The sequence below is a fragment of the Salvia miltiorrhiza genome, chromosome 5, assembly GCF_028751815.1.
Source record: "Salvia miltiorrhiza cultivar Shanhuang (shh) chromosome 5, IMPLAD_Smil_shh, whole genome shotgun sequence".
In the NCBI taxonomy this organism is placed as follows: domain Eukaryota; kingdom Viridiplantae; phylum Streptophyta; class Magnoliopsida; order Lamiales; family Lamiaceae; genus Salvia; species Salvia miltiorrhiza.
In genome coordinates, this window is record NC_080391.1 from 30,052,338 (window position 1) to 30,079,563 (window position 27,226).

General features: G+C 37.7%; 4 protein-coding genes across 4 annotated transcripts; 3 read left to right on the forward strand and 1 right to left on the reverse strand.

The window, feature by feature from the left end:
* Nucleotides 1–5,667: 5,667 nt before the first annotated feature.
* On the forward strand, nt 5,668–9,017 carry LOC131026376 (tetrahydroberberine oxidase-like). The gene has a single exon (XM_057956244.1). The coding sequence runs from the start codon at nt 5,873–5,875 to the stop codon at nt 7,529–7,531; it is 1,659 nt and encodes a 552-aa protein (XP_057812227.1). The 5' UTR covers nt 5,668–5,872; the 3' UTR covers nt 7,532–9,017.
* A 2,063-nt stretch (nt 9,018–11,080) lies between these two features.
* Nucleotides 11,081–12,919, forward strand: LOC131026384 (tetrahydroberberine oxidase-like). Its single transcript, XM_057956251.1, has one exon. It carries the CDS (start codon nt 11,116–11,118, stop codon nt 12,721–12,723), a length of 1,608 nt encoding a protein of 535 aa, XP_057812234.1. The 5' UTR covers nt 11,081–11,115; the 3' UTR covers nt 12,724–12,919.
* Nucleotides 12,920–18,898: 5,979 nt separating this feature from the next.
* On the reverse strand, nt 18,899–20,329 carry LOC131025782 (uncharacterized). The gene is made up of 2 exons (XM_057955568.1): nt 19,520–20,329; nt 18,899–19,444 (listed from the first exon to the last, which is right to left on the reverse strand). The coding sequence occupies exons 1-2, from the start codon at nt 20,327–20,329 to the stop codon at nt 18,899–18,901; spliced, it is 1,356 nt and encodes a 451-aa protein (XP_057811551.1).
* Nucleotides 20,330–20,693: 364 nt separating this feature from the next.
* LOC131025783 (brassinosteroid LRR receptor kinase-like) lies at nt 20,694–22,074 on the forward strand. The gene is made up of 2 exons (XM_057955569.1): nt 20,694–20,713; nt 21,513–22,074. The coding sequence occupies exons 1-2, from the start codon at nt 20,694–20,696 to the stop codon at nt 22,072–22,074; spliced, it is 582 nt and encodes a 193-aa protein (XP_057811552.1).
* The last annotated feature ends 5,152 nt before the right edge of the window (nt 22,075–27,226 follow it).

The following is a 27,226-nucleotide window of genomic DNA, read 5'->3' on the forward strand; positions in this document are numbered from 1 at the left end:
CTTGACTTCTGTAATTCGACCCAAATTCGGGCACCACAAATGATTGTGGTTCAGCGGCAACTACTTGGACTGCCCAGTCGCTGACAGTGAGCTGCGACGATGGAACATCATTTTTCCGGTGAAACAAACGAGTTACGCCGCCCCGAATTCGTCAAAGATTTTCCGCTGCTCTTCCTTTTCCGCTGCCTAACGAGAGGGCTTCGTCGTATTCTTCAAAGGAGGTGTGAAGTCCATGGATTTCCCCTAATTTCTCGATCATCATCAGAACCGCCTTCCCTTGAAAACTGATCAAGAACCACCCAAAGAGATTAAACATCTTAAGCCTCTAATTTGACAGAATCAAAACATATTCTGTATCTCCTGTCACAGTGTGAAGCCAAAACCGAAATTCACGTCTATGTAATAGATAAAAAACTGATAATAGAAAGCAAAGATAACCAAGCATCAATCCACCAGAACTGCTTTCCAGTAAATGTTGATTAAGAACCACACCATGATCAGGCATCAGATCGAATTTAGAGAAAGGCGGGGATAACTTAGCTTCGATTGGATCTGAATTGGAGATGGTGATGGAAAACGGCGAGCTTCGATTGTTGTTGGGGCAGCGATTGTTGGAGGTGGTCCCCAAATCGCTGCTAAGACCCAAGGCGTCGTCGATTGGCGCGACATCGGCCTCACCGGAGTTCCGATAAGGAGATGGAGCGGACTGAATGTCGGCGAGAGAAACCTTCCTATGTAGGCACTGAGATGACAATTGTGGCTTAGTCGGATTTCTGAGTTGGCGGCGGTAGCTGTCGGATTTTCTTCGCTAATGTCCGCTCAGCATCGCGCTCCGAGAGCGGTGCTGCGGCGCGGCTCCTAGGGCTCACGTCGGCGGACGGCTCGGCTATGGTGAAGAGACAAGAAGAGCATCGCGATTTGGGGTCTTCGATCGGAGACAGGGCAGGGCACGGCGGCCGTTTTGGTGGCCGGTGAGACGGCCGATTTTAACCGGCGGTGATGAATCCAGAATCTAGGGACGGCAGCAACTGTCTTCGGACTGGAGTCGGAATCTGGAAGCTCCCTCGTCGAACCCCCTTCGATCCTCCCTTTTCCCCCTTCTTTTTTTTTACTTTCTTTTTTCGATGAACAGTAACCCCAGATCCCCAATTTCCCCAATTTTTATGAACAGTACTTCTCCCCTTTACTCGATGAACAGTAATCGGAAACCATGAATCTCACGCCTTAGCTCGATTTCTCACAGACGGCGCCAGTTGGTGAAGCACTGAATCACCAACACCTAAACTAGAAACTAAAAAGCGATAAATGACACACGGATTTACGTGGTTCGGCCATCAAGACCTACGTCCACGAGAGGTTCTTCGTTGGTTTTACTATCCTTTGAGAGAGAGTTACATATTACAAGTGTTGTTTGAATGAGATCCTCCTCTAGTTTTCCAATAGATGTGCTATTTATAGTTTGTGAGCAAACCCTAATTCTAAAAGCCCACTCATCTAGTCAATTGGGCCCAAAACTCAGTACAATGGTCTTATTCCCGAAGTTGAACTATCATACGTAGCTGCGCAAGAAGGGCGGCACTTTGGTGGCGCTGCTCTGACTGCGCAGCGCTGCTCTGGTCTGGCTGCTCTGCTCTGGTCTGCGCTGCTCTGGTCTGCGCTGCTCTGGTCTGGCTGCTCTGCTCTGCTCTGGCTGCTCTGCTCTGCTCTGGCTGCGCTGCTCTGGTTTGGCTGCGCGGCTGCACGGGAAAGCTACTTGGCTGCGCAGGAAGGCACCTTGGCTGCGTGGGAAGGTTTCTGTGTGCAATCATTCTTCACTCCATCTACTTAGGTGGATTTCTTACTCTTTTATCCAAGATATCCGATCGTACCTGCGCTGTTAGTTTCTGTAATAATAATAATAATAATAATAATAATAATAATAATAATAATAATAATAATAATAATAATAATAATAATAATAATAATAATAATAATAATAATAATAATAATAATAATAATAATAATAATAATAATAAGGTAAAATAGGCTTAGATTGCTAAGCACAGCGCTGATGGGAATTACAGTCCTCATCAATAGTTTTGTGTTGTTAATCATAACTAGTTTTAATTAACTTGTTTAATAGAGTGTTTAATATTGAATTATATTGTAGACGAAGGTGAATGAACGTATTGAGACATTGAGCCAGTCTGTTCCCAGCACAGATGAGGTGCCAGAGGTGGATAGGAATGAGATCTTCAAAAGTCTTATTCAGCCCTCGAAGAAGAAGAGATTGTTAATTTGGTGTTGGTTCTCTTACGCATTGCTATATAAGTGGTTCATTGAGTGTTGATTCTGCAGCGACCTCCCAGCTCGATTCCACTGCTCAGCAGAAATTGGTGGAGGTGCAAGAACTGTTAGAGTTAGAGAGACAGGAGCGCCATCAAAGCGAGGAAAAGATGCGAGCAGAGCTGAGGGCATGAGACGAGGCACAAGCACAGGTTTAGGCACAGATTCAGGCTCAGCTACGAGCTCAGCATGAGGCGTTTGAGCAAGCTCTATCGAAGCTAGATAGTGGTAGAGGACGTCCATCATTTTCCTCTTGATCCTTTTATCTTTATATGTTGGTTTGGAACTATATTGAACAATTTGATTTTAACTTTTAGTAATGTTGGAGATTGAACTTGTTATGTTGGATTTCTATGAATTAATGTGATATAAGACTTTTTGTTGTTTATATTTTGATGAATAAGTTGCATTAATAATGTGTTAATAGGTTAAATACTTTTATATAAATAATACAAAAAATATTCTACAAAATTTGTTGTCTTCAGCGACGGAATAGTAATAGAAATGCTCAAACAAAATTAGCAACATAATCTATTCTGTCGCTACTAGCGACGAAATTTTCCGTCACTAATCCGTAGTTATAAATAAACAACCAAATAGCAACAACTGTTTTAGCGACGAAACTTTTCGTCGCTAGTTTTGCGACAGAATGCATTTCCGCCGCTATTTTTGCTAGCGACCATGATTCTAGATTCGGAAAAAATCTGTCGTTAGCCGCGATTAGCGACAGAATTTTCATTTTTAGCGATGGAAAATTCCGTTGCTAATCGGCTGATTTTTATAGTGTAGATGGACATAAATTGTTTACGTCGGTTGAATTGGAGAGTGAAAAATCTGGATGGCAATATTTGAAAGTGAAAAAATGTTTATCTTTTTACCCTTTCAAGTTAAAAATGAATGCGTGTTAATTAGAAATTAAGATCCGCGTGGAGTATTTTAAATGAATCTAAACCATCCATCTTCAACTATGGTACCGATAGGTTCTTAGTTTTCACTCTAATAAGGGGTTTTATGTTAACCCCGCCCTATTGTGTGTGTGTGTGGGGGGGGTGGACTAAAATAAAAGTACTTTTTAGAATATAAAATAGGAATTATTTTCAGCTCTTAGATCATCAAAATCTACGGTTGATTCATCACTTTGTTTGATGAATTTATGGTCCCGAGTTCAAATCCCATAGGTAGCAAAAAAATTATTTTTCGCAATTCATACATTTACACGGCGAATTCATACGTGTTCTACACATAATTTATATATTTTAGGTAGTCATATTTCATATGTTAAGAAGTGTTTATACCGTAGCCCACCCAACTATAAACTCATGATTCTACATACAACTGCCAAATTCAAATAAATTCTCAACAAAAGTGTAAGAGTTCATTGCTAAGATCAAATCGAACTATTAAACGGATAAACAAATACGTATTCAGATTTCTCATGCATGTGCTTACACGTTCATGCATATTGGTTGCTATGTTACAAAAAGGATCCAAAAATACGCATCTATTAAATATAGGTTAAACAATGAAATATATTCCAAACTATTTACTAGTTATTTTTTCAATTTTATCCTAAAATAACCTTCAACTAGAACTTGTGGAAATTCAGGCGGACTACAAATTGACGGGACACAGACAAATGCATGCATTAGCAAATATGGCCGCGTGCACGCCATGGGTGTTTGGCTAAGCTTATTTTAAAGAACTTATAAGCTCTTGGAGCTTATAAAATGTTTCAAAAACTTATAAGATGTAATTTTTAAGAACTTATAAGTTGTCAAAGTGTTTGGATAATTAAACTTAAGCTAGAGAGAGAATTTTTTTGCTAGAGAGGGAGAATATTTTTTTAGAGAAATGAACTTTAATGATATATGATGAAAATAATAAATTATAGTTGAAAAATATTTGTAAAAATAATTGTTACATATGAGATAATAAAAAAATAAGTTGGGGTAGAGGAACTTATTTTTTGGGGAGCTTATAAGCTCTTGGAGCTTATAAGCTGTTTAGGAACTTATTTTGCCAAACACTTTGAAAGAGCTTATAAGCTCCTAAACAGCTTATAAGCTGTTTTGAGGAGCTTATAAGCTCCTAAACAGCTTATAAGCTGTTTTGAGGAGCTTATAAGCTCAGCCAAACACCCTCAAGTAATTTCTTTCGCATTTTATTCATCGTCCTCTATTTAATTTGTTCTATTTCTAATCTTATAATATATTTTACACCATTGAATCACATGCGTCTTTTTTCTGAACACATGAATCACATACGTCTTAAATTAGGCATAATCTTGATTAAAACTTGTAGTATTCGACAATAGTATCTCCACGACTTGTAGTATTATATTGGTTTTCCAACAATAGTATCTCCACTTCCCCACGGATCACTAAATTGGTCAGAAGAGCTCTTATAGACTAGGAAATTTATTATGGAAAAATGATAGATAAATAAAATTTCATCCTTTAAGTTTTTATTTTTTTCCCTTGTTTTTTATAAAATAAAATTTGACCCTTACTCATATTTCTCATTTTCACTACAAAAGATGGATAATATTATCACACAAAAAATTGAGAATAATATTATCCCTTCTTTATAGTGAAAATGACGAATGAATAAGGGTCAAATTATATTTTGTAGGAAATGGGAGAAAAGAAATATATGAAGGATTTAAAGATAAAATTGTGTTCCTCCCTCATTTTTTCATGATAAATTTACAATCAGAAAAAATGAACCTTTGAACTATAAGTCATTTATGTCGAGCTATTAATTCAAAGCTCGTCGGTTAGATTTTCCCAATAAGGTTATGGATATATTAGGATTGTAAACAAACCAAGCCGCTCACAAACTATTCGGAGCTCGGCTCGAAAAAAGCTCGTTCAAGTTCGTTTAGAGAAGCTCGATAAATAAACAAACCAAACTTGAGCTTAGTATTCGGCTCGTTAGCTCGTGAACATGTTTGTCAAGTGATTCAGCTTAAAAAATATAAATTATTAGTAGATACAACTTATATTTATCCATTAAAATTAATAATAATTGTATTTAAATCTCTAATTAATTAATTTTGTTAGTTATAAGAAAATAATTATTATATTTATTATTTTGAATAAAATAATTTATTTTTTAAAATAAAATAATCAATATTTTGAATATAAATATAAATTTAGAAAGTTTGTAAGGCTCAATTGGGGTCGTGAACTGCTCGTGAGCCTCAAAGTATTCGGTAAGTAAAGTTCGGGATTCGATTTGATACTAAACAAACCAAACTTGAGCACACCACTATTCGGTTCGGCTCAGTTCGATTACACCCCTAAATATATATAAATGTTTATTTTATCATCATATACCTTAATTAGCAGGGTGTATAAGTAATAGATATTGGACGAATTCATCCAGATTAATGCAAAGCTAGCTAAATTAATTGCGTGAATACAAAATACGTAAGAAAACGAAAAATTTCCAGAAATTAACAATATTTCAAACGTGTTGATTTCATTCAAACCTGGGCAGACCAATTATTTTACCGTTTGAATTTTCCCTGTCAAATAGAACGTGAATGAGTCTAGCTAGCTTCATTCCACAAAGAAATCATCTCTCAACTATGAAGACTCCAAGCATTTTCACTTTCACTTTCACTTTGATTCTTCTTGCCATCATTTCGTGTTCACGAGCATCATCTTGTGCAGATAACTTTCTTGAATGTCTATCCAAAGAATTCAACAACTACTCTTCCATTTCCAACAACATCTACACCCCAATCAACTCTTCTTATTCATCTATTTTGCCACTAACCATCCGGAATCTGAGATTCGCCTCAGATCCTACTTCATCACCGCTTATCATCATCACTCCACGACACGAATCACAAATCCCACCTTTAATCCACTGCGCCCAAGAGAGAGGACTGCAAATTAGAACTCGAAGTGGTGGACATGATTTTGAGGGACTCTCTTATAGAGCACAACTCCCGTTCATCATCATTGATTTGATCAATCTCAGTGACATAACAGTTGATGTTGACAGAAAAACGGCTTGGGTTGGAATTGGCGCAACCATCGGTTCGTTATATTACAAGATCGCGGAAGGAAGTCCGATTCTTGGGTTTCCTGCCGGCCTTTGCCCAACCGTTGGCCTCGGTGGGTACATAAGTGGAGGAGGCTATGGCACAATGATGAGAAAATATGGTCTGGCTGCAGATAATGTTATCGATGCCAAAATAGTCGACGCTAAAGGCAGAATTCTCGACAGAAAATCAATGGGCGAAGATCTGTTTTGGGCCATCAGAGGCGGCGGCGGCGCCACCTTTGGTGTGATTGTCGCATGGAAGGTACAACTGGTGGATGTTCCAAAAAGGGTCACTGTTTTCAGAGTGAGCAGGACGTTGGAACAGAATGCAACACAACTCATTCACCGATGGCAACACATAGCTCCAAACTTGGACAAAGATTTGTTCCTCGGAATCATGTTATCAGTGACAAATTCCACGCAGAGAAGCAGCATCACGATCAATGCTTCTTTTTACTCGTTGTTCCTTGGTGGGATCGACAGATTGCTCACGATGATGCAAGAAAGTTTCCCTGAGTTAGGGTTAGTGAGAGAAGACTGCGCGGAAGTGAGCTGGATACAAGCAATGGTGTTTATAGCTAGTTTCCCCATTGAAACTCCGCCACAAGTTTTACTGAACAGAGTTGTGCCCAACACAAGAAAACCCTTCAAAGGAAAATCGAATTATGTGCAAGAACCCATCCCCGAATATGGGCTTGAAGGCCTATGGAGACTGTTCTATGAAGAGGAAGCTGGGGCGACTATGATACTGATGTCTCCACTCGGTGGAAGAATGGCTGAAATCTCTGAGTCCGCCATTCCGTTTCCTCACAGAGCTGGTAACCTCTACAAAATGTTGCAGGTGGTGTTCTGGGAAGAAGACGAGAATCAAGATTCATACAAGTTTATAAATTGGGCTAGGAGGCTCGACGCTTACCTGACTCCCTATGTTTCGAGGTGTCCGAGGGCAGCATATGTTAACTACAGAGATCTCGACCTCGGAGTCAACAACGCCCATGGAGAAACGAGTTACGCACAAGCCAGCATTTGGGGCAACAGATATTTCAAGAACAATTTCGATCGTCTTGTTCGAGTTAAGACTGAGGTTGATCCCGAAAATTTCTTCAAGAACGAACAGAGCATTCCGCCACTGCGCTCAAGGTCTGCATAGTGAAGGAGCTGGTGGCTGCTTAAAGATCTAGAAGCTAACAGTTGTCCATTGTTGTAGTTGCTAATAAAAACGTGGTTATGCTACTAAATGCTTCTGCAAAATCCTAATATAGTAATCTATATAACATAATTACTATCATAAAGATTATTATTCTGCAATTCCATTTATCCTTGTGATGGTACGTAATAAGTTTGAGCAAATTAAAAAGGCTTTACAGCTACATGGCTCCTTAACAGCCTAGAGTAGCATATGTTAATGGCAGGGATCTGGATATTGGAGTCAATAAAATCCAGGGAAAGACGAGTTATGCACATGCTAGCACTTGAGGCATGAAGTACTTCAAGAACAATTTCGATCGTGTGCAAACCATGGTTGATCGCTTCAGAAGAAAGAAGCAGATATGCTCAACCCTAAAATTATTCTAATTCCTCCAATTCAGTCTCTCTAACTCTCTGCCTAACTTGTATATACTCATCATCTCCCTCAGCTAGTTCATCGTCTTCTAAACCGTTATCTGCCCTCTTTGGGATTTCTCCTAAGTTGTTATCACCCTCAACTTCAATTCCCCCATCTGGATTACCCTCCTCTTTGCTTTACCCATCCGGAGTACCCCTCTTGGTTCTAGTTAGGTTACTTTGAAGCACTCCAGTCATACCATCAACCCCTCCCTCAATATATACACTTATAATTTTACAAGTTCTTTTTACTTAGAAGCTTTAATAAGTCCTTTAACTGTTTTTTAGGTTCAATCCAGATAAACGAGTTGCTCCTAGGTAATCTATACCATAATTTACTCTATGATGCATACCCTACTGATTTAATTGCTTCGTGCTATTTCAATAAATTGAAATCATGTTCTTGACAGTCAAACCTACCCACATAACACCCATTCATGTAACATGTTTCATCTTCAACCTCAGCAAAATACCCACTGTGATGAATAAACAGAGCAAAACAACCACTGCAAATAGAGAAAATAGACTCAATCATCATCTACAAGCATAAGTGCTTCTGCCAAATGAACGAAACCCTAACTGAAAACGTACACACCTGTCCTCCATCGTCGACTCAATGAACTCCATAACTGAAAATGAACCCAGAGCCGGCGTCTTCGCGAGCCTGACCGCCGTCGATTCCAATTCACTGCGCCGCCGCTCTACTGCTTCCTCGCGAGCTAAAGAGCCTGCTTCATCGCGAACCGTAGAGCCTGCGCCTTTGCGAGCCTCAGCCCCATCGAACCCAGAGTCGGCGCCGTCGCAAGCCTGACTGCTGTCGTGTGCCCTGCTTCCCTGGTTCGTCGCGTGCCGCTGCTCAAGAGCCTGTTTCACCGTCGAATCCAATTCAGAGAGCCTTCGCGAGTCTCAGCTCCGTCGAACCCAGAGCCAGCACCATCCAATTCCCTGGCCATCGTGAAGTAGCTGCACGATTTGGTGTGAGAAACTAGGGCTTCAGTTCTAAAATGAGGGGGAAAGTAGAATGTCAAATTAGGGCTTAGTCAAATTAGGGAAATCTTGAGAAATTCAAATTAAGGGGAAAATAGAAAAAAGATTAAAAAAAAAAATAATGTGCAATTCCAGAATTCAAAACTATGTCGTTTTGCCTACATGGCTGCCAAGACAATTAATTAAATTTTTCGGCGTGTATATGTGACGTTCATTTTCACGTTTGGGTGATTGGGTGCCCGTGGGAAATTCTAGAAAAAAGACAAAGGTTATATATTCTGAGACGGATTTTAAAGATGATGTACAATTCCAAAAAATTGTCAAACTTAATGTAATTAGGGGCAATTACCCCATTAAAATACTTTTTCAATTTTTCTATGCAACTAATGCAAACTATTTATGTTATAACAATATAAGCAAAGCCCCCTTTAGCAAACACAAATTATTTCGTGCAACTACATAGCATATGCTGTGCAATCACAATTTGAAATATTTCACCATTTTTCTTTGTGCAACTACGAATAACTTGCAATTCAGCAACCATTACTTATTTACTAGAATTATTCGAAAATAATTTAACCTATTTTTTCAATTTTCCTATGCAACTACTGCAAACTATTTTTCTTTACAATTCAAATTGCTCATACAATAAATGCAACCATCAGACAAATATGTAGATAATATAGTCACTCAGATCATGTTTTCAGCCGGTAAAATCATGTGTCCGTCCGGTGAAATCATGTATCCGGCCGGCCGACCACGTGATCTAATCACCCACAGATCATATGTACTCTTAATTGATAGCTGTCAAATTGTTGACTTTTATGACTGATAGTTGTCAAATCGGTCAAATGTGTAAGACTTTCACAAAAAACAAATAAACTTATTAAATCAAAGAGTATTTAAAGAATAGAACATAAAATATTTATATTTATACAAAATGATATTTTTCACATATAAGTTAAAAAATAGAGCATTTTAAATTTTCACTCTATACAGATTGAGGGGACACAGACAAATGCATGCATTAGCAAATATGGCCGCGTACACGCCATGCTACATTAAGTAATTTCTTTCCCATTTTATTTCATCGTCCTCTATTTAATTTGTTCTATTTCTAATCTTATACCCCGAATCACATATTTTACACCATTGACTAAATTATCCGAATCACATACGTCTTTTTTCTAAACACATGAATCACATACGTCTTAAATTAGGCATAATCTTGATTTAAACTTGTATATTATATTGGTTTTCCGACAATATTATCTCCGCTTCCCCACGGATACTAAATTGGTGAGAAGAGCTCTTATAGGCTAGGGGTGCGTTCTCTTTGGTAAATTTATTATGAAAAAAATGATGAATAAATAAAATTTCAATTTTTAAATTCTTACTTTTTTTCTTTCATTTTCTACAAAATAAAAATTGACTCTTACTTATTTGTCTTTTTTACTACAAAGAAGGAATAATATTATCACACAAAAATGAAGGGATAATATTATCCCTCCTTTATAGTGAAAATGATAAATGAATAATGGTCAAATTCTATTTTGTAGGAAATGGGGGAAAATAAATGAATGATTTAATAGGTGAAATTTTGTTCATCCCTTATTTTTCCATGATAAATTTACAATCAAAGATAACGCACCTTTGAACTATATATAAGTCATTTATGTCGAGCTATTCAAAGCTCATCGGTTAGATTCTCCCAATAACCTTATGGATATATATACTATAGAGATTATTTGTATGTTTATTTTATCATACCTTAATTAACAGGGTGTATGTTCCCAAGAGGACACCAAACGTTGCGATCTCCTGTGTGTAAACAGTGAGATCCCGGGTTCAAACCCCACTCTTCCCCCTCCCCAACTCCCCAAGTCAAAAAAATTAACAGGGTGTATAAGTAATAGATATTGGACGAATTCATCTAGATTAATGCAGAGCTAAATTAGTAATTGCGTGAATATAAAATAAGTAAGAAAACGAAAAATTTCCAGAAATTAACAATATTTCAAACGTGTTGATTTCATTCAAACCTGGGCAGACCAACTATTTTACCATTTGAATTTTCACCTGTTAAACAGAACGTGAATGAGTCTAGCTAGCTTCATTCCACAAAGAAATCATCTCTCAACTATGAAGACTCCAAGCATTTTATCTCTCACTTTCATACTTCTTGCCATCATTTCGTGCTCTCGAGCATCATCTTGTGCTGATGATTTCCTTCAATGTTTGCGCAAACAATTCAACAACTACTCTTCCATTTCCAACAACATCTACACCCCAATCAACTCTTCTTATTCATCTATCTTGCAATTAACCATCCAGAATCCGAGATTCGCCTCAGATCCTACTTCATCACCGCTTATCATCATCACCCCACAACACGAATCACAAATCCCACCTTTAATCCACTGCGCCCAAGAGACTAAGCTGCAAATTAGAACTCGAAGTGGTGGACATGACTTTGAGGGACTCTCTTATAGAGCACAACTCCCGTTCGTGATCATTGATTTGATCAATCTTAGTGACATAACAGTTGATGTTGACAGAAAAACGGCTTGGGTCGGAGTTGGCGCAACCATCGGTTCGTTATATTACACGATCGCGGAGAGAAGTCCGATTCTTGGGTTTCCTGCCGGCCTTTGCCCAACCGTTGGCCTCGGTGGGTACATAAGTGGAGGAGGCTATGGCACAATGATGAGAAAATATGGTCTGGCTGCAGATAATGTTATCGATGCCAAAATAGTCGACGCTAAAGGCAGAATTCTCGACAGAAAATCAATGGGCGAAGATCTGTTTTGGGCCATCAGAGGCGGCGGTGGCGCCAGCTTCTGTGTAATTCTTGCATGGAAGGTACAACTGGTGGATGTTCCAAAAAGGGTCACTGTTTTCAGAGTGAGCAGGACGTTGGAACAGAATGCAACACAACTCATTCACCGATGGCAACACATAGCTCCAAACTTGGACAAAGATTTGTTCCTCGGAATCATGTTATCAGTGACAAATTCCACGCAGAGAAGCAGCATCACGATCAATGCTTCTTTTTACTCGTTGTTCCTTGGTGGGATCGACAGATTGCTCACGATGATGCAAGAAAGTTTCCCTGAGTTAGGGTTAGTGAGAGAAGACTGCGCGGAAGTGAGCTGGATACAAGCAATGGTGTTTATAGCTAGTTTCCCCATTGAAACTCCGCCACAAGTTTTACTGAACAGAGTTGTGCCCAACACAAGAAAACCCTTCAAAGGAAAATCGAATTATGTGCAAGAACCCATCCCCGAATATGGGCTTGAAGGCCTATGGAGACTGTTCTATGAAGAGGAAGCTGGGGCGACTATGATACTGATGTCTCCACTCGGTGGAAGAATGGCTGAAATCTCTGAGTCCGCCATTCCGTTTCCTCACAGAGCTGGTAACCTCTACAAAATGTTGCAGGTGGTGTTCTGGGAAGAAGACGAGAATCAAGATTCATACAAGTTTATAAATTGGGCTAGGAGGCTCGACGCTTACCTGACTCCCTATGTTTCGAGGTGTCCGAGGGCAGCATATGTTAACTACAGAGATCTCGACCTCGGAGTCAACAACGTCCATGGAGAAACGAGTTACGCACAAGCCAGCATTTGGGGCAACAGATATTTCAAGAACAATTTCGATCGTCTTGTTCGAGTTAAGACTGAGGTTGATCCCGAAAATTTCTTCAAGAACGAACAGAGCATTCCGCCACTGCGCTCAAGGTCTGCATAGTGAAGGAGCTGGTGGCTGCTTAAAGATCTAGAAGCTAACAGTTGTCCATTGTTGTAGTTGCTAATAAAAACGTGGTTATGCTACTAAATGCTTCTGCAAAATCCTAATATACTTGTAGGCAATTAAAATTTATGGCCAATTAAATTGTGCCATGTGAAAATTATAAATTAAATATTAAATTAAATATTTTATTTTATATTTTGGAATTAAATTAAATATAATTCTAAAATTAAATAAATATAAAATTGATATTTAATTATGTGGATTTATTGGTCAATCAAAAGTTTCCATATGTCAAATTCTGCATAAAAGGAAATAAATCAAGAAGATCCAATCATATTGTGCCACCTCAGCCCTAGGCCCAAGATTTACGGGCTCAGGCTTTGAAGCTCAACCCTAAGCTTCCTTAATTAGCTTTTCCTACAACTATAAATATGAGATGTAGGAAGCTCATAAGAACACACACAATTCATTTGAGAGCCCAAGCATTGAAGGAGTAATTCACTACAACTAAGTCATCTTCAACAATCAAAGCCAAATTCAAGTCATCAAATCAAATACAAATCCAAAGAGATCAAGAAGGCGAACTTCCCTCCAACGGTTTCAAGTAACATTTGAAGAGGATAATCAGATGATCAAGTAGAGATTCGCAACCCACATACAAATTCATCTCAATCCATATATTTTAAATTTGTACACATTTTTGTATTTCATTAAATTGAATACAATAAAATTTGTGTTTACAGTAGTAATCTATATAACATAATTACTACCATAAAGATTTATTATTCTGCAATCCCATTTATCCTTGTGATGGCACGTAATAAGTTTGAGCAAATTAAAAAGGCTTTACAGCTACATGGCTCATTAAAACAGCCTAGAGTAGCATATGTTAATGGCAGGGATCTGGATATTGGAGTCAATAAAATCTAGGGAAAGACGAGTTATGCACAAGCTAGCATTTGAGGCATGAAGTACTTCAAGAACAATTTCGATCGTGTGCAAACCATGGTTGATCGCTTCAGAAGAAAGAAACAGATATATATATATAGAGAGAGAGAGAGAGAAGGGTTCAACAGAGAAGCTAAATATTGTGGAGAATAGTGAATTCGTAAAATAAAAACGAACAGATCTATAATTTTAATGAACAGATCAATGTACCGCATGAACAGAAATTTGCCCCGGGTTCGAATCCTGCTGGTGGCGAGTTTTTCTATATTTTTACTAAATACATCTGTTCATTAGTTATGTTGATCTGTTCGTAAAATATATAGATTTGTTCATGATGAATAAAAAGATAATTCTCTGTTAAACTCAACCCTATATATATATATATATATATATATATATATATATAGGGTGCGGTTATAGTGAGATTCACACTTATCGTGAGAACATAAGAACCATTAAAATCAATGCATCTACTATATAAATTAATGCATTCGCTATTAAATTTAATGCATCCGAAAATAATAAATTTTTTGCTCCCTTCAGGATTCGAACCCAGGATCTGCATTCATCCACCAAGATGATGCATCCACCGTAGATCTTGATGATCGAATGGTTTAAAATGGTTCTCTGTTCTAATTTTATTTAGTGGTTCTTATTTGAACCTCTCCCTATATATATATATATGGTCGCATTCAATGGAGACCATTTCTTATATAGAGAATGAAGACCAAATCAAGGCCATTCATCTCAATCCAATCAATGATCCAGATTATTTCCTGATTTGATTTTTCATGTAATTAAATAATGGTTAATTACATTTATTTAATCCAAAAAGGGCAAAAACGTCCACTCAAATCCACGAATTATGGCATCTGGTTGAACAAATCCCGAAAATTACTCTCTTCCAATTCTGGGACCTAATCCGTCAATGAACATAATAGATGAACATTAGTATGTTCATTGTTTTCCTACGAACATTTCGATGAACATTAGTATGTTCATTGGTTTTTCTACGAACATATCGACGAATATCAGTATGTTCATTGGTTTTTCTACGAACATATCAACGAACATCAGTATGTTCATTGCTTTTCTACGAACATATTAACGAACATCAGTATGTTCATTGATATTTTCTGCGAACACTTCATTGACGATATGCAGATCTGCAAATTCGGCGATGGCGCGGCGCGACGGTCGCCACCACAAGCGTTCTACCATCGTCGTCTTCATCGGCTTCACCCTGACGACGCCGGGGCAGCACAGCCTCGAGAATCCCTCTGCCTGCGACGCCGGCGGAGCAGCAGGAGGAGGAAGAAGAGATGGAGGCGATAGGGGAGGGAGGCGGTGGAAGGGAGAATGGAGGGGATGGCGGCGGAGCAGAAGCGGCGACGGCGGGGAGGAAGGCGGCGGAGCAGCAGCAGGAGAGATGGAGGCGATTGGGAAGGTGGCGGGGAGGGAGGCGGCGGAGCAGTAGGAGAGATGGGGAGGCGGCGGAGCAGCAGAGATGGGAAGGCGGCGGAGCAGCAGAGATGGAGGCGGCGGGGGAGGGGGGAGAGTGATTGAGAGAGAGAGATAGAGAGAGAGCGTGAATGAGAGAGAGTGAGTGAGATTAGGGTTAAATAGAAAATGACATGCTTAACCTTTTGATTATAAAATAAATGAAAATTAATAAAATTAATCAATTAAATTACCACCATTAGATTAAGTTAGATCAAGGAACCAGATTTGGTCTTCATTCTCTATATAGGGGAGTGGTCTCCATTGAACTCTCCCCTATATATATATATATATAGATATATATATATATATATATATATATATATATATATATATATATATATTTCTTTCACTAATTTGAGTGCTTGGATGTGTTGTTGTAACAAGTAATAGTTGTAACAATTAATTTGACTATGTGAGTCATTTGGAGCGTGACACGTGGAAGATGTCTTTCAAGGCCTTTCAAGTCAAAATACACGCAAGGGTAAAATGAGAACAAAATTTTTGAAAAAAAAAATTATATACAAATTTTTTTTTGGGTAAAAAATTCATCTTTTTTGCACGGCCGTCATCAAAATTATGCATATATTTAAAAACAAATATGCATAACGTTAGATAAAATATGGATGAGAATATATGACTCGTCAGGTGACCAACGGTGAGAGCCACTTGACGGTGTCGCATAGTATGATGCATATAATTGAAAACAAATACGCATATACATAAACATATCTATGCACAACGATACACACAAATATACATAGCATTCACTATGTGACCCATCAGATGACCAACGACGAGTCATATATTCTCATGTATATTTCTATATAACATTATGCATGTTTGTGTTCAACTACATGCATGACTATGGCTTCTGTCACGTGTCACGCTCCTAATGCGCCACATACACACATTGTGTGTTCCATATTTTGAATCTATATAACTATGATAAGGAATGGATCTACATGATCAACTATATATACACGATTAGGTTCTAGTGAGATTGTAATTTTTCGTGAGATGTGAGACTAATGAATAAGCCAGTATATAGTGTTGAATAACGATATTCAAAAAACTTTGTAAAGTTTTAGCTTCCTCCAGAATTCAAACTCAGGTAAAAAATTTCCCTCTCCAAATAACTATCAGCCACATGATATATTAAAGGGAAAAAGTGCAGATCCACCCCTATAGTAGAGGCCCCTATAGCATATTACTCCCCATGACATTAGATCAAATAGGCCCCCGAAATCCGAAAAATCGATCAATTAAGCCTGTTTGACTAATCGTTGTTAGTCAAATGTTAGTCAATTTTTTTTACCCTTAATTTCTTTCTTCTTCCAATTTCTACCCCCAATTCCAATTCAGTCATCGCCGACATCTCCCTCGACCTCTCTTCTGTTCCGGCAGCGACGAGGCCGTCGCCGCCAGTCACCTCTCCCTCAATCCAACTCTCTCTCTCTTGGCTGAAAGCATGAATTGAGCCGTCCAAATCAACGCTGACCTTCCTTCTTCAAAGCAGAAGCTTCCATTTTTCAGCGAAGCTAGAACGGCACCGGCGGACTGCAGTGGCTGCTTTAATTTTCGACTGAAGGAGTGAGACGGCGCGACCACTGCGGCGGCTCCACTTTCGGCGAAGCATCGCCGCTCTTCCCTCTTCTGCCCTATTTTGTCAATTTCTACCCACTTTGTCTGCCCAGCCAGCCGCCGCCTCACGCGATGACGTTTTCTTCCTCGCCGGCGGCAGCACCGCCACCTCCCTCTTGTTGGATTTGTATACTGAGAGTAAGAACTTTTATGCTTGTATACAATGATTCATGAGTTCACTATCTAATCTCCTATCTGAATTGTTCATAATTGCATATGTATGTCCAATTATCTCTATATAAGTAGATTATATGGTGTATTGTAGATCACAGAAGACCATATAATTGAAATAACTTTATGAGATATAAAATTGATCGCAGCCGAGACGACTCTAGGACGAGTTGTTGGTTTAGGCTGCAGTATAGATGGAAGTAGTTTATCTTGGCTACTTGTCTATACTAATGCGTGTAAACATATTGATAGGGATCACAGGGAGATGTATTCTTTTGTCTGACCTAAGTGAAGAATCAAGATCTCGGTGACTTAATGAGACCTAAATCCTAATAAGATTTCAGGTGTATATATGAATTTGTGTATCACTTTGACTTACTATGGGTGGGAGTTACATATTAACTTGAGTACTCTGTATCTTGGGTGATAGCAATTTATATATGACATTTGGTAATCTGTGTTAGGTGATCGTATCCGGTATAGGATGATAACATCCCCTTAAGGAGCTCAAAAGGTTTATTGCACTAAATCCTGCAAGTTGATTAAGTTCAGTTGCAATAATAAGGTTAAGTGGTACTCCCTCCGTCCCAGCCCAATAGGCTCGTTTTCCTTTTCGGGACGTCCCAGCCCAATAGGCTCAGTCTTAAAATAGAAATAATTAGGGGTCATTTAGTATTATAATAAGGGAGCTATTTAGAGCTAATTAAATTGGGCTCCTAATTGGACTCGTAATTAATCCTAAGGCCTTCGCCTCTTTTCATTCCCAATTTTTCCGTCTCTCTCTCAAGCGGCGCAACCCTAATTCCTCTCTTCTCTCTCTAACGGCGCAACCCTGCCGATTCTTCAACCTCCGCTGCTTACCTTCGCCGACCAACCGCAACCCACACCCGTGTTTCCCCACCGTGATGAATACTCATAAACCCACGTCGATTCTCATGGAGTCCGACCGATCATTGGTCGATTTCGTCGACCAAGAGTCTCTGAGCGGCGGATACGCCTCCGAATCCCAATTTTCTGATGGGGCTTGCTCTACTCTAGATCTCAGTGACTACGTTCCATGTCTACCTCGGGAGAGTCGAAGGAAGGCGGTTAAGAGGCTCGAATGAAGGTGGTTCGAAAGGGCGCTAGGGTTCCTTTCACCGATCTGTCTGAAACTTTTGTCCCAGAGACCGAACCACCGGAGGTGGTGGTGGCTGAAGAAGAGGAAGAGGCGGTGCTTGTTGCGGAGGATGAGGCAGAGTCTCCACCCTACCGATTCCAGCACATCGTTGACATGTTCATGGATATATATTTTCCGTCCATGAAACGGGTGAGGACTTTCTAATTGTGCCTCGCATCTGTGATGCCCTAATTTGTGTTTCATTGCATCTGTGATGCCGTATATGCGATTTATAATTGTTTAGTTGCATCTGTGATGCTTTGGTGTTGGAGATTGTTTAATTGGCAAGAGCATATGTGGATTTGTGGTTAATTTGGCTAAGATGATGAGTTTTTTGTTAGGGTTCTTGCATCTGTGATGTTTTTGCCATTTTGGCCATTAAAACTCATTAGTGATTCATTTTTGAAGAAATGGGTTAGAGGCCGCCGATCTAATAGCCTTTTAGTCTTCCTGTGTTATGTGTTTTTGTGTGTGCCTTGTGTGATGGTGGATACTTGCTACTCTCTGTGCATCATATTCATATTAAATCAACCACATCAAAGAGGCTTTAGCCTTTACAAAAAGGAGGCTTTGAGGCCTTTGATTTTTTACAAAGTCTAACCTTTACAAAAAAAAGGTCTTCTTGTTTCATCTAGGCTTCAAGTGTCAGCCTCATATCCTTCACAAAAAAAAGTCTTCTTGCTTCATCTAGGCTTCAATTGTCAGCATCATATCCTGTACAAAAAAAAGTCTTCTTGCTTCATCTAGGCTTTAAGTGTCAGCCTCATATCCATATCCCAACTCTTGAATGAGATGTTGCATTCTTTCTTCTTCCCCTGCCTCTATCATGTGGCTGATACACTCATTGACAAGTTCTTTGTCAACTTCCAATGTGATTGGCAAAACATTTTGCCTAATTAGAGCATCTTTGCTCATATGTGGCACTTTGTAGGCATTATGTCCATTCATTCGCATAGTTTCTATCATGCACCCCTGTAGGGATAGAAAAACCTTATTCAATGCAACTGGACTGAGTTCTATGAAGCTATTGCATACTGCATTCACTAATTGATCAACAGTTGTGCAGACATTCTCCTCTTGAATGCTTTGAATTGCTCTAAACCACCCCAAGTCATTGACATTCGTGTCCGGTGAGTTGGGAGGTTGGTGAACAATTCTTATATCAAAGCCGTTTTGAGAGGCAGCATGCCTGAACTCTGGATCAGAGTCACTAATGTGTGGCTTGGCGTTATCTTGTTGTATGAAAATCAACTTTGATGCACCCTCTGGCCATTTAACCATAATAGCTGATACAATCTGGAAAACATGAAATTTAGAACCATACTAACTCAATGAAGCATTCTTTGTGCATATCTCTTTACATTTCCATACCTGGTTGATGAAGCATTCTTTTGTCACGACTCTAGTTATGGACTGCAATGGTTTTGTCTCTAGAGTCCCTGCACTTCTGTTCTTGCTGTTTCTTTTGGCTGGTACTTCTTCTATGAATGGGAAAATGCCTATTTTCCCATCAAAGATCACAACACCATTTTCATCGATGATGGGCCTGCAAACCGCTGACATAAACATCACCTTTTTAATGTGTGTCTTGCTTTTACAGCTCCTGTGCGGTTCGGGCTCGTCTTGTGTGAGATAAAATCGATGAGAAGCTTTTGTCATGTAGAACCATTTCCCATCTATGTGTACTGTGTTGTGCATTGTCTTAAATCGCAGAATATTAGCAATTCTATCATATTCTAAGGCTTCCAATGAAAACCTTAACCTGAGAAGTTTGTTAGAGACAGTTAGATCAGGCTTAATGGCACTAGTATGTGCTCTGATTAGCCCTAGATTCACCCACCTTCCCACTGTGCTCTTGCTACACTTGATGCCAAATGCTAGCTTCCTAATTGTACCTCTTCTACACAACTCCAATGACTGAATTTGCTCTTTGTCGATCTGAATACGCTTTGTGAAACATGGTGTATACCTTGCTTTGGTTGTTAAATTGATGAGCTGACCTCTGTTATTTTGTTTCTTTGCTTCAGCCCAGAAACGAGTGACAGTGCGCCTCCCCAAGTTGAATTTGATGCCGGCCTCCTTCATTTTTCCATACTTGGGTTTGCCATCCTTAGAGTTTTGAAGAAGGAATTGGACTACCATCATCCTTTTATCATCTTCAACATCCTTCAAGTGCACCATTTTGTGCAGCTTTTGTTTTTAGAAAGTGTGTTTAGTTATTGTGAGTGTGTAGTTTTATTTATAGAACAGCTATGTTCGTAACAAAGGCACTTTCAATTCGTAATAAGAAAAACATATGAATTGCAAGGGAAATAGTTACGAATTTCGGATCTCCGTATAATTTGATCTGGGCCACTAATTCACTATGATCTAATGGACAAGATTTGTTTCTATTTTATACACTTAAAAGTATTTTCATGATAGCGCACCCCTATATTTATATATATATATGAAGAAGACATTTTTGTTAATTTTATTAGAGAAAATTCTTCTGAATCTTCATATAATGATTCTGAAGAAGATGAGCTAACATCTCAAAATTGCAATGAAGATTGCGATTGTGGTGTATGTATTATTAAATTTATGGGATTAGAAATCAATATTATTTTAATGAAGAAAATTTCATTCTAGATCTAATAGATCAAATAAAGGATCCTATAGAAAAGAGAAAAGCAATAGAACATTATCTTGTTCTAACTTCAAGTTCTAATCAAGAACAAAAAAAAAAGAACTAAACTAGAAAATCATGTTTCTCAATAAGAGAATTATACTCTTACACGAGAAACAATTCCTTATAAAATTCATTGTTAGATTTTGTCTTGTGACAAAATCATTACAGTGATAATCTAATAAATATATATATATATATATATATATATATATATATATATATATATATATCTGTGTGTGTGTGTGTGCGCGCGCGTGTGAGACGCTAATTTTTAAATTATGTAAGCGAGAAAAAGTTTACAATTAGAATAGAGAAAGAAAAAATATTATCGTCAGTGTTCTCAGCTTGTGAGCTGTGAGTTTTTTACTATTTAGAAAATGGTTATTATTGTTTAAATACACCAACTTTGCTTCCATTTTGAATTTTAACTATTCGATTTTTAACACTGATGACTATTTCAGTGAAATTGAATCTGACGTAGCATAAATTAACTGACGTGGATATGTGATGTTATTTAATCTTTTTTTTTTTGTGAGACGATTTTCAGTTTCACCTCTCTTCTTTTTTTTCTCTCTCTCAAAATTTACCAATCCACTTTCAGTTATCTCCCTCTTCAAGAAATGGGAGAAGCAAAAGTACAGCTCAACTGCTAAACCCAAAATCCACCATAATTAAAAATTTCTCTCATTGAAGGTTAAAGCTGACAACAATCTCTTCCACCACCGCAGCCGACGACAAGCTCTCCTCCTCCTCCTCTCTCCTAGCCTTCCTATCCTCAACCGCAGAGAAAAACAACCTCGTGCGCGACTCCCAGCATCTCATCTCCTTCAAAAACTCCCTCTCCGACCCCTACCAGCTCCCATCATGGCAACCCACCATATACCCCTGCAACTTCCATGATGTCTCCTGCAACTCCTCCCGCGTCTCCTCCATTGAGCTCTCCAACTTCCACCTCGACACCGACTTCTCCACCGTCGCCACCTTCCTCCTCTCCCTCCAAACCCTCAAAACTCCAACATCTCCAGCTCAATCTCCACCGCCGCTAGACTTCCCTGCCGCTCTCACCTCACTAGATTTGTCCCAAAACTCCCTCTCCGGCCCAATCTCCGACCTCCCCGCCCTCGCCGCAAACTCCATCGACCTACTCCCCCACTCCCCACCACCCGCCGCCGCAATCCCCTCCCTGAAAACCCTCGATCTCTCCCACAACAACATCTCCGATGATACCTCCGCCATATGGCTCCTCTCTATCTAATTGTGAAAGTGTTAGCGTCTCACAAAAAAAAGACTAAATAACACCACATATGCTACGTCAGATTAATTTCACTGAAATAGTCATTGGTGTTAAAAATCGAAAAATATGAAAGTTCATGTTAAAATTCAAAATAAAAGTAAAGTTGGTGTATTTAAACAGTAATAATCCTTTAGAAAAAAAAACTATACTATTGTAATTTTCGATAAATATACGTAAATTTTATAATCAAATCATGTAAATCAATGTGTATCATTTTCTATTTTCTTGAGTGTTTTATGTTCCTTGATCAAAATTTGAAGATTATTGGTGGTCGAATGCTAACACATGCCAAAAAATTTAGAGTAAAATTTTGAAGTAGTCAAAATGAAACATAAAACACAATTTATGGCCACACATTGAAAAACACAATTTTTGGCCATTTTTATTGATTTGGACGTTTTTGCCCTTAATGAGCCGGACCGGGTAGGATCAGGCATGCGGGTCGCGTGCCGGGTCGGGTTAGGCACTTATGGCACTATTAGTGTCATAAGTGCCAAGAGTTTACTTTGGTTTTATTTTGGATTTCCGATGGCACTTATGGCACTATTAGTGCCATAAGTGCCATTGGAAATCCAAAATAAAATCAAGTAAAATAGTCATTTTGGCACTTATGGCACTATTAGTGCCATAAGTGCTAACGGAAATTCAAAATAAAACTAAGTAAAATGGTCATTTGGGCACTTATGGCACTAATAGTGCCATAAGTGCCACACGTGCAGCACAAATACAGAAACAACAACATCATTTAAACCCTAAATGGAACATCTAAACCCTAAATGGAACATCTAAACCACAAATGAATAATCTAAACCCTAAATGGAATATCTAAACCCTAGGGGAAATTGTGCACTTATGGCACTATTAGTGCCATAAGTGTCATACGTGCAACACAGATCAGATCAGATCAGATCTGTCGATGGGTGAAATCGAAGGAGGCGAAGATCAGATCTGCCGATGGAGGAGGCGACACAACGATTAGATCAGATCCACCGCCGCCGCCTCATCAGATCAGATTTGCCGCCGCCGCCGCCTCATCCTCCGCCACCTGACCGACCTCCTCCACGCCGCCGATTTCAGAGGACCGGATCTCCTCCACCGCCGCCGCCTCATCCTCTACTCCGACGAAGTCTGCCCAAGCCGCGAGAGCTCCGACGAATTCTCCAAGCTCGGCGTCGCTGGAGAGAGAGGGGGGGAGATGAGAAAGAGAGATGAGAGAGAGAGAAGGGTAGAATAGTCATGACATACAAAAAATGGCCAAAATTTATGTTTTTTCAAATGGTGGACAAAATTTGATGTTGTATGTTGAATAGGCCATTTGGCCCTATTGTTTCAAAAATTTATATGACAAATAACAGTTTTTGAAAAACGTGAACAGCATTGTAAAAAACCACAAACAAAATAAACCATATTAGAATAATAAGTAATATGTAATAAACCAATTTATAATAGTGGTGAAATATTCGAAATTAGAAAGTTAAAATGGCAACATCAACATGCAATGCGTGCAACCCACAATCACTATCAACATATACAAGTAGATCATCACAGTGGAGCTCAATATTTCTCGGCAATATGTTTTCATTAAATAGCGGCTTTATTAAGAAAAAGAAAAAAGAGGACGTCGAGAGAATTCTTAAAAGCACAGAGAAGCAGAATACGCATTAAAACATTTTAAAGGAAAACCTAATGAAAAAATCCTTAAAAAATAAAAAGACTGCTCGTCTAAAGAGAAGTCCGAAACGACAAAACGCAAACAACTAAATCAAGAAGACACAAGCATGAACTTCGAACTAATCATTGTCCAAACCGTGTCGCCCATAATCGATACAAGGACGACTGAAATACTAACGGAGTTCCGACCGAACCATCGCCTCAAAGTAATCCAAATTGTCCTTGCACAATTAAACCAAACAACCCAACAAAGCTGAAGATGCCAAGTCACGCCATCAGAGTGTAACTAAGAGATCCCACACATGTAGCACACCAAGCCCATCAAAGAAAACCGGCTAGCCATATTTCTCGGCAATAATTAATGTTAAGACGTGTTTTTTTTTTTGGATAAATTTATCATGAAAAATAAGGGATAATTTTTTATTTTTTTTTAAAGAAAGAAAAATAAAGGATAACAAAAATTCTTCTTGTAAATTTTTTATTTCTTTCCCTTATTTTCTATATAAACGTAGATAAAATGATACTTTGATGCATCTAAAATAAATAGATTCTTCAATTTAATTTAATCATCAAAAATAATTTCCAATAAATTATAATTTCCAAATTGATCTAATATATTCTCATATTGAATTGAATCTATATTAAATCTCACAATTCAAAATTTAAATAAAATAATTATTAAACTTCACCATTTAAAAATCTAAATAAAAAATATGCTTAACTTCGAAAAAATAATAAAAAGATATTTAAAGTTAATATGGAGGACAAAAGAGAGTGAATTTAAAGAGTGATGAGGACAAAAATATGCAGTCTTGATTTTCCGAGTTTGGAGCTATCTTGAAGACTCTATCAAATATATCCAATAAAGAAGAAGATCAACATGAAGACACGAGGATAAATATGAACCATCATAGTCTTATTTCTAACTCTAAATAGAGTCTTATCTTTACTGGAATTCTTAGTATTTTGCCAATAAATAGAGGCATATATTCAAGGAACCGAAACCGATCCAACGATGTACAATATATAGGTGATTTTTTTTGGCACAATAAAGAGAGAATTTTTTCATGTTAATACCTCAAAATAAAAATTTTAGATAACAAAAAATTAATATTAACCATGAAAATAAAAATATATTAATTATAATCAAATTTTGAGTAAATATACTATTTTATCCTTAATGATATTATAATAAAAATAGAATCAAATAAAATATTACTGAAATTAGAAGAAAAAAAATGGTAAAAGTGTCTCATCGTTTTAGCGAATTCTAAAAAATATCCCGATATTACTATTAGATTGGAACATGTTTTAAAATTCAATAAAACGATGAAACAGAAAGTGACATTTACAACCAGGGGGCTTAGCCCACTGGCCACCAGGTCCTCACTTAAGTGAAGTGACCCGGGTTCGATCCCTCTTGGGAGCGAATTGGAGATTGGAGATATAAGGTGGATTTGGTGAATGGGAGAGATAAGGTGGTTCTTGGAGTGGATGGGGAACTAACTACTAACATCTAACATGACTTTGCCCGATCAAAAAAAAAAAAAAAAAAAAAAAAAGAAAGTGACATTTACCAAAAAAAGAAAAATATCTTCCCATCCTCCAAAGTCCCAAAAACCACCTCCAACCCCCCTAAATTTTCCTTCGTGTCTATACCCATCCTGAATCGTCGGCCATTTCCGCATTCCACCTCCACCAACTTCCTTCTTCTTTCCTCCCCAAATTTCCCACCCCATCTCCACCAATTGCCTTCTTCTCTGCAAAGTATAGGTAAATTACTCATATTCTGCCGCTTTGAGTTTGCTAAGTTCGACTTTGCGGAGGTCTTTGGAGGTTGGTGTCGACGATGACGGCAAAGGTGCATGTGGGGTTAGAGGTGGCGATGCACGCGGTAACACAACGATGGCGGCCTTGCTGGATTGCAAAGGGACGCCAAGGATTGGGTGGGGGAGACGACGGGAAATCAAGGTTGGGTGGGGTTTTTTTTTTAATTTAAAATACAATTGTTAAGATTTTTAAATATTGATAAATTTTACGATAAAATAATAGTAAAAGGATATTGTGGTAATGGTATTTATAATAAATACATTATTATTTATATGGTTATAATTAACCTTTGCTTAAGTAAAATAATTATTTTAATATTTATCTCAATTTTTTTGTTATCTATTTTTTTTATAATAAATTTATCAACAAAAAAATATACAAAGAAAAAATTAAATAAGAAACAGAAGATATAACCAACGGTGCAAAATCACGCTCGTCACAAATATTTTCACGTGTTACCTGTGAGTGTGAGAACGTAATTTTCTTTGATTTATTTATATGGGAAATTGGTTAATTGACACGCACTCACAAACGCCAATAAAACCCCATCACATCCTTTTCAGCCAAATATGGAATACAAACTCACGTTCACTTTCCCAATTTGCCCTTCAACTCACATGTGGTGTCCCCTAATACTATATGGAGTACTAAAGCTCGGTTGTTTTTTTTTTCTTTTTTTTTTTAAGCTCGGGTTTTAGAGGATGTTTGGCTGAGCTTATAAGCTCCTCAAAACAGCTTATAAACGGTTTAGGAGCTTATAAGTTGTTTCAAAGTGTTTGGCAAAATAAGCTCCTAAACAGCTTATAAGCTCCAAAAATAAGCTCTAAGAGCTTATAAGCTCCCAAAAAAATAAATTTCTCTGCCACAACTTATTTTTTTATAATCTCATATGCAACAATCCTTTTACAAATATTTTTCAACTACAATTTATTATTTTCATCATATATCATTGAAATTCATTTTTCTTCGATTTTCTCTCTCTAAAAAAATATTTTCTCTCTTTAGCAAAAAATTCTCTCTCTAGCTTATAAGCTCAATTATCCAAACAATTTGACAACTTATAAGCTCTTAAAAATTACATCTTATAAGCTTTTGAAACATCTTATAAGCTCCAAGAGCTTATAAGCTCTTTAACTTAGCCAAACACCCTCTTAATCACTCAAATTTTCATACCCGTTCCATTTCTTTTCCATCTTTAATGATGATGAAAATTTTACTCCTTCCGTTTTAATTATATAAGCTATTTGAGTTTTATACAGAAATTAAAAAAAATGTTATTAGAAAATAAAATTATACAAATAATTTTTTGATATACCAATATTTATATTAAGCTATTTGAGTTTTATAAAAGAATTAAAAAAAATATTAGAAAATAAAATTATACAAATAATTTTTTGATATATCAATATTTATATTTTAACATTCATTTAATGTTAAAGTCAATCAAAATATTAAAGAGGATATATTTCTAGAAGAATTAAAATTACATTACTTTTTATAAAAAAAAATGTAATGTTGCTAAATATTAATTTAAAATAGTAAAAATCAATAGAGGTTCATAAATATAGTTTCAATAAATTATAGTCAATTTTAACTGGGACAGCTGAATATC

Coding starts and splice junctions, on each gene's coding strand:
- LOC131025782 (XM_057955568.1), bottom strand. CDS start 20,329: ATGGTGCACTTGAAGGATGTTGAAGATGATAAAAGGATGATGGTAGTC. Junction 19,445..19,519: donor AAGAATGCTTCATCAACCAG/GTATGGAAATGT, acceptor CATGTTTTCCAG/ATTGTATCAGCTATTATGGT.
- LOC131025783 (XM_057955569.1), top strand. CDS start 20,694: ATGAAGATTGCGATTGTGGT. Junction 20,714..21,512: donor ATGAAGATTGCGATTGTGGT/GTATGTATTATT, acceptor CTCTCATTGAAG/GTTAAAGCTGACAACAATCT.
- LOC131026384 (XM_057956251.1), top strand. CDS start 11,116: ATGAAGACTCCAAGCATTTTATCTCTCACTTTCATACTTCTTGCCATC.
- LOC131026376 (XM_057956244.1), top strand. CDS start 5,873: ATGAGTCTAGCTAGCTTCATTCCACAAAGAAATCATCTCTCAACTATG.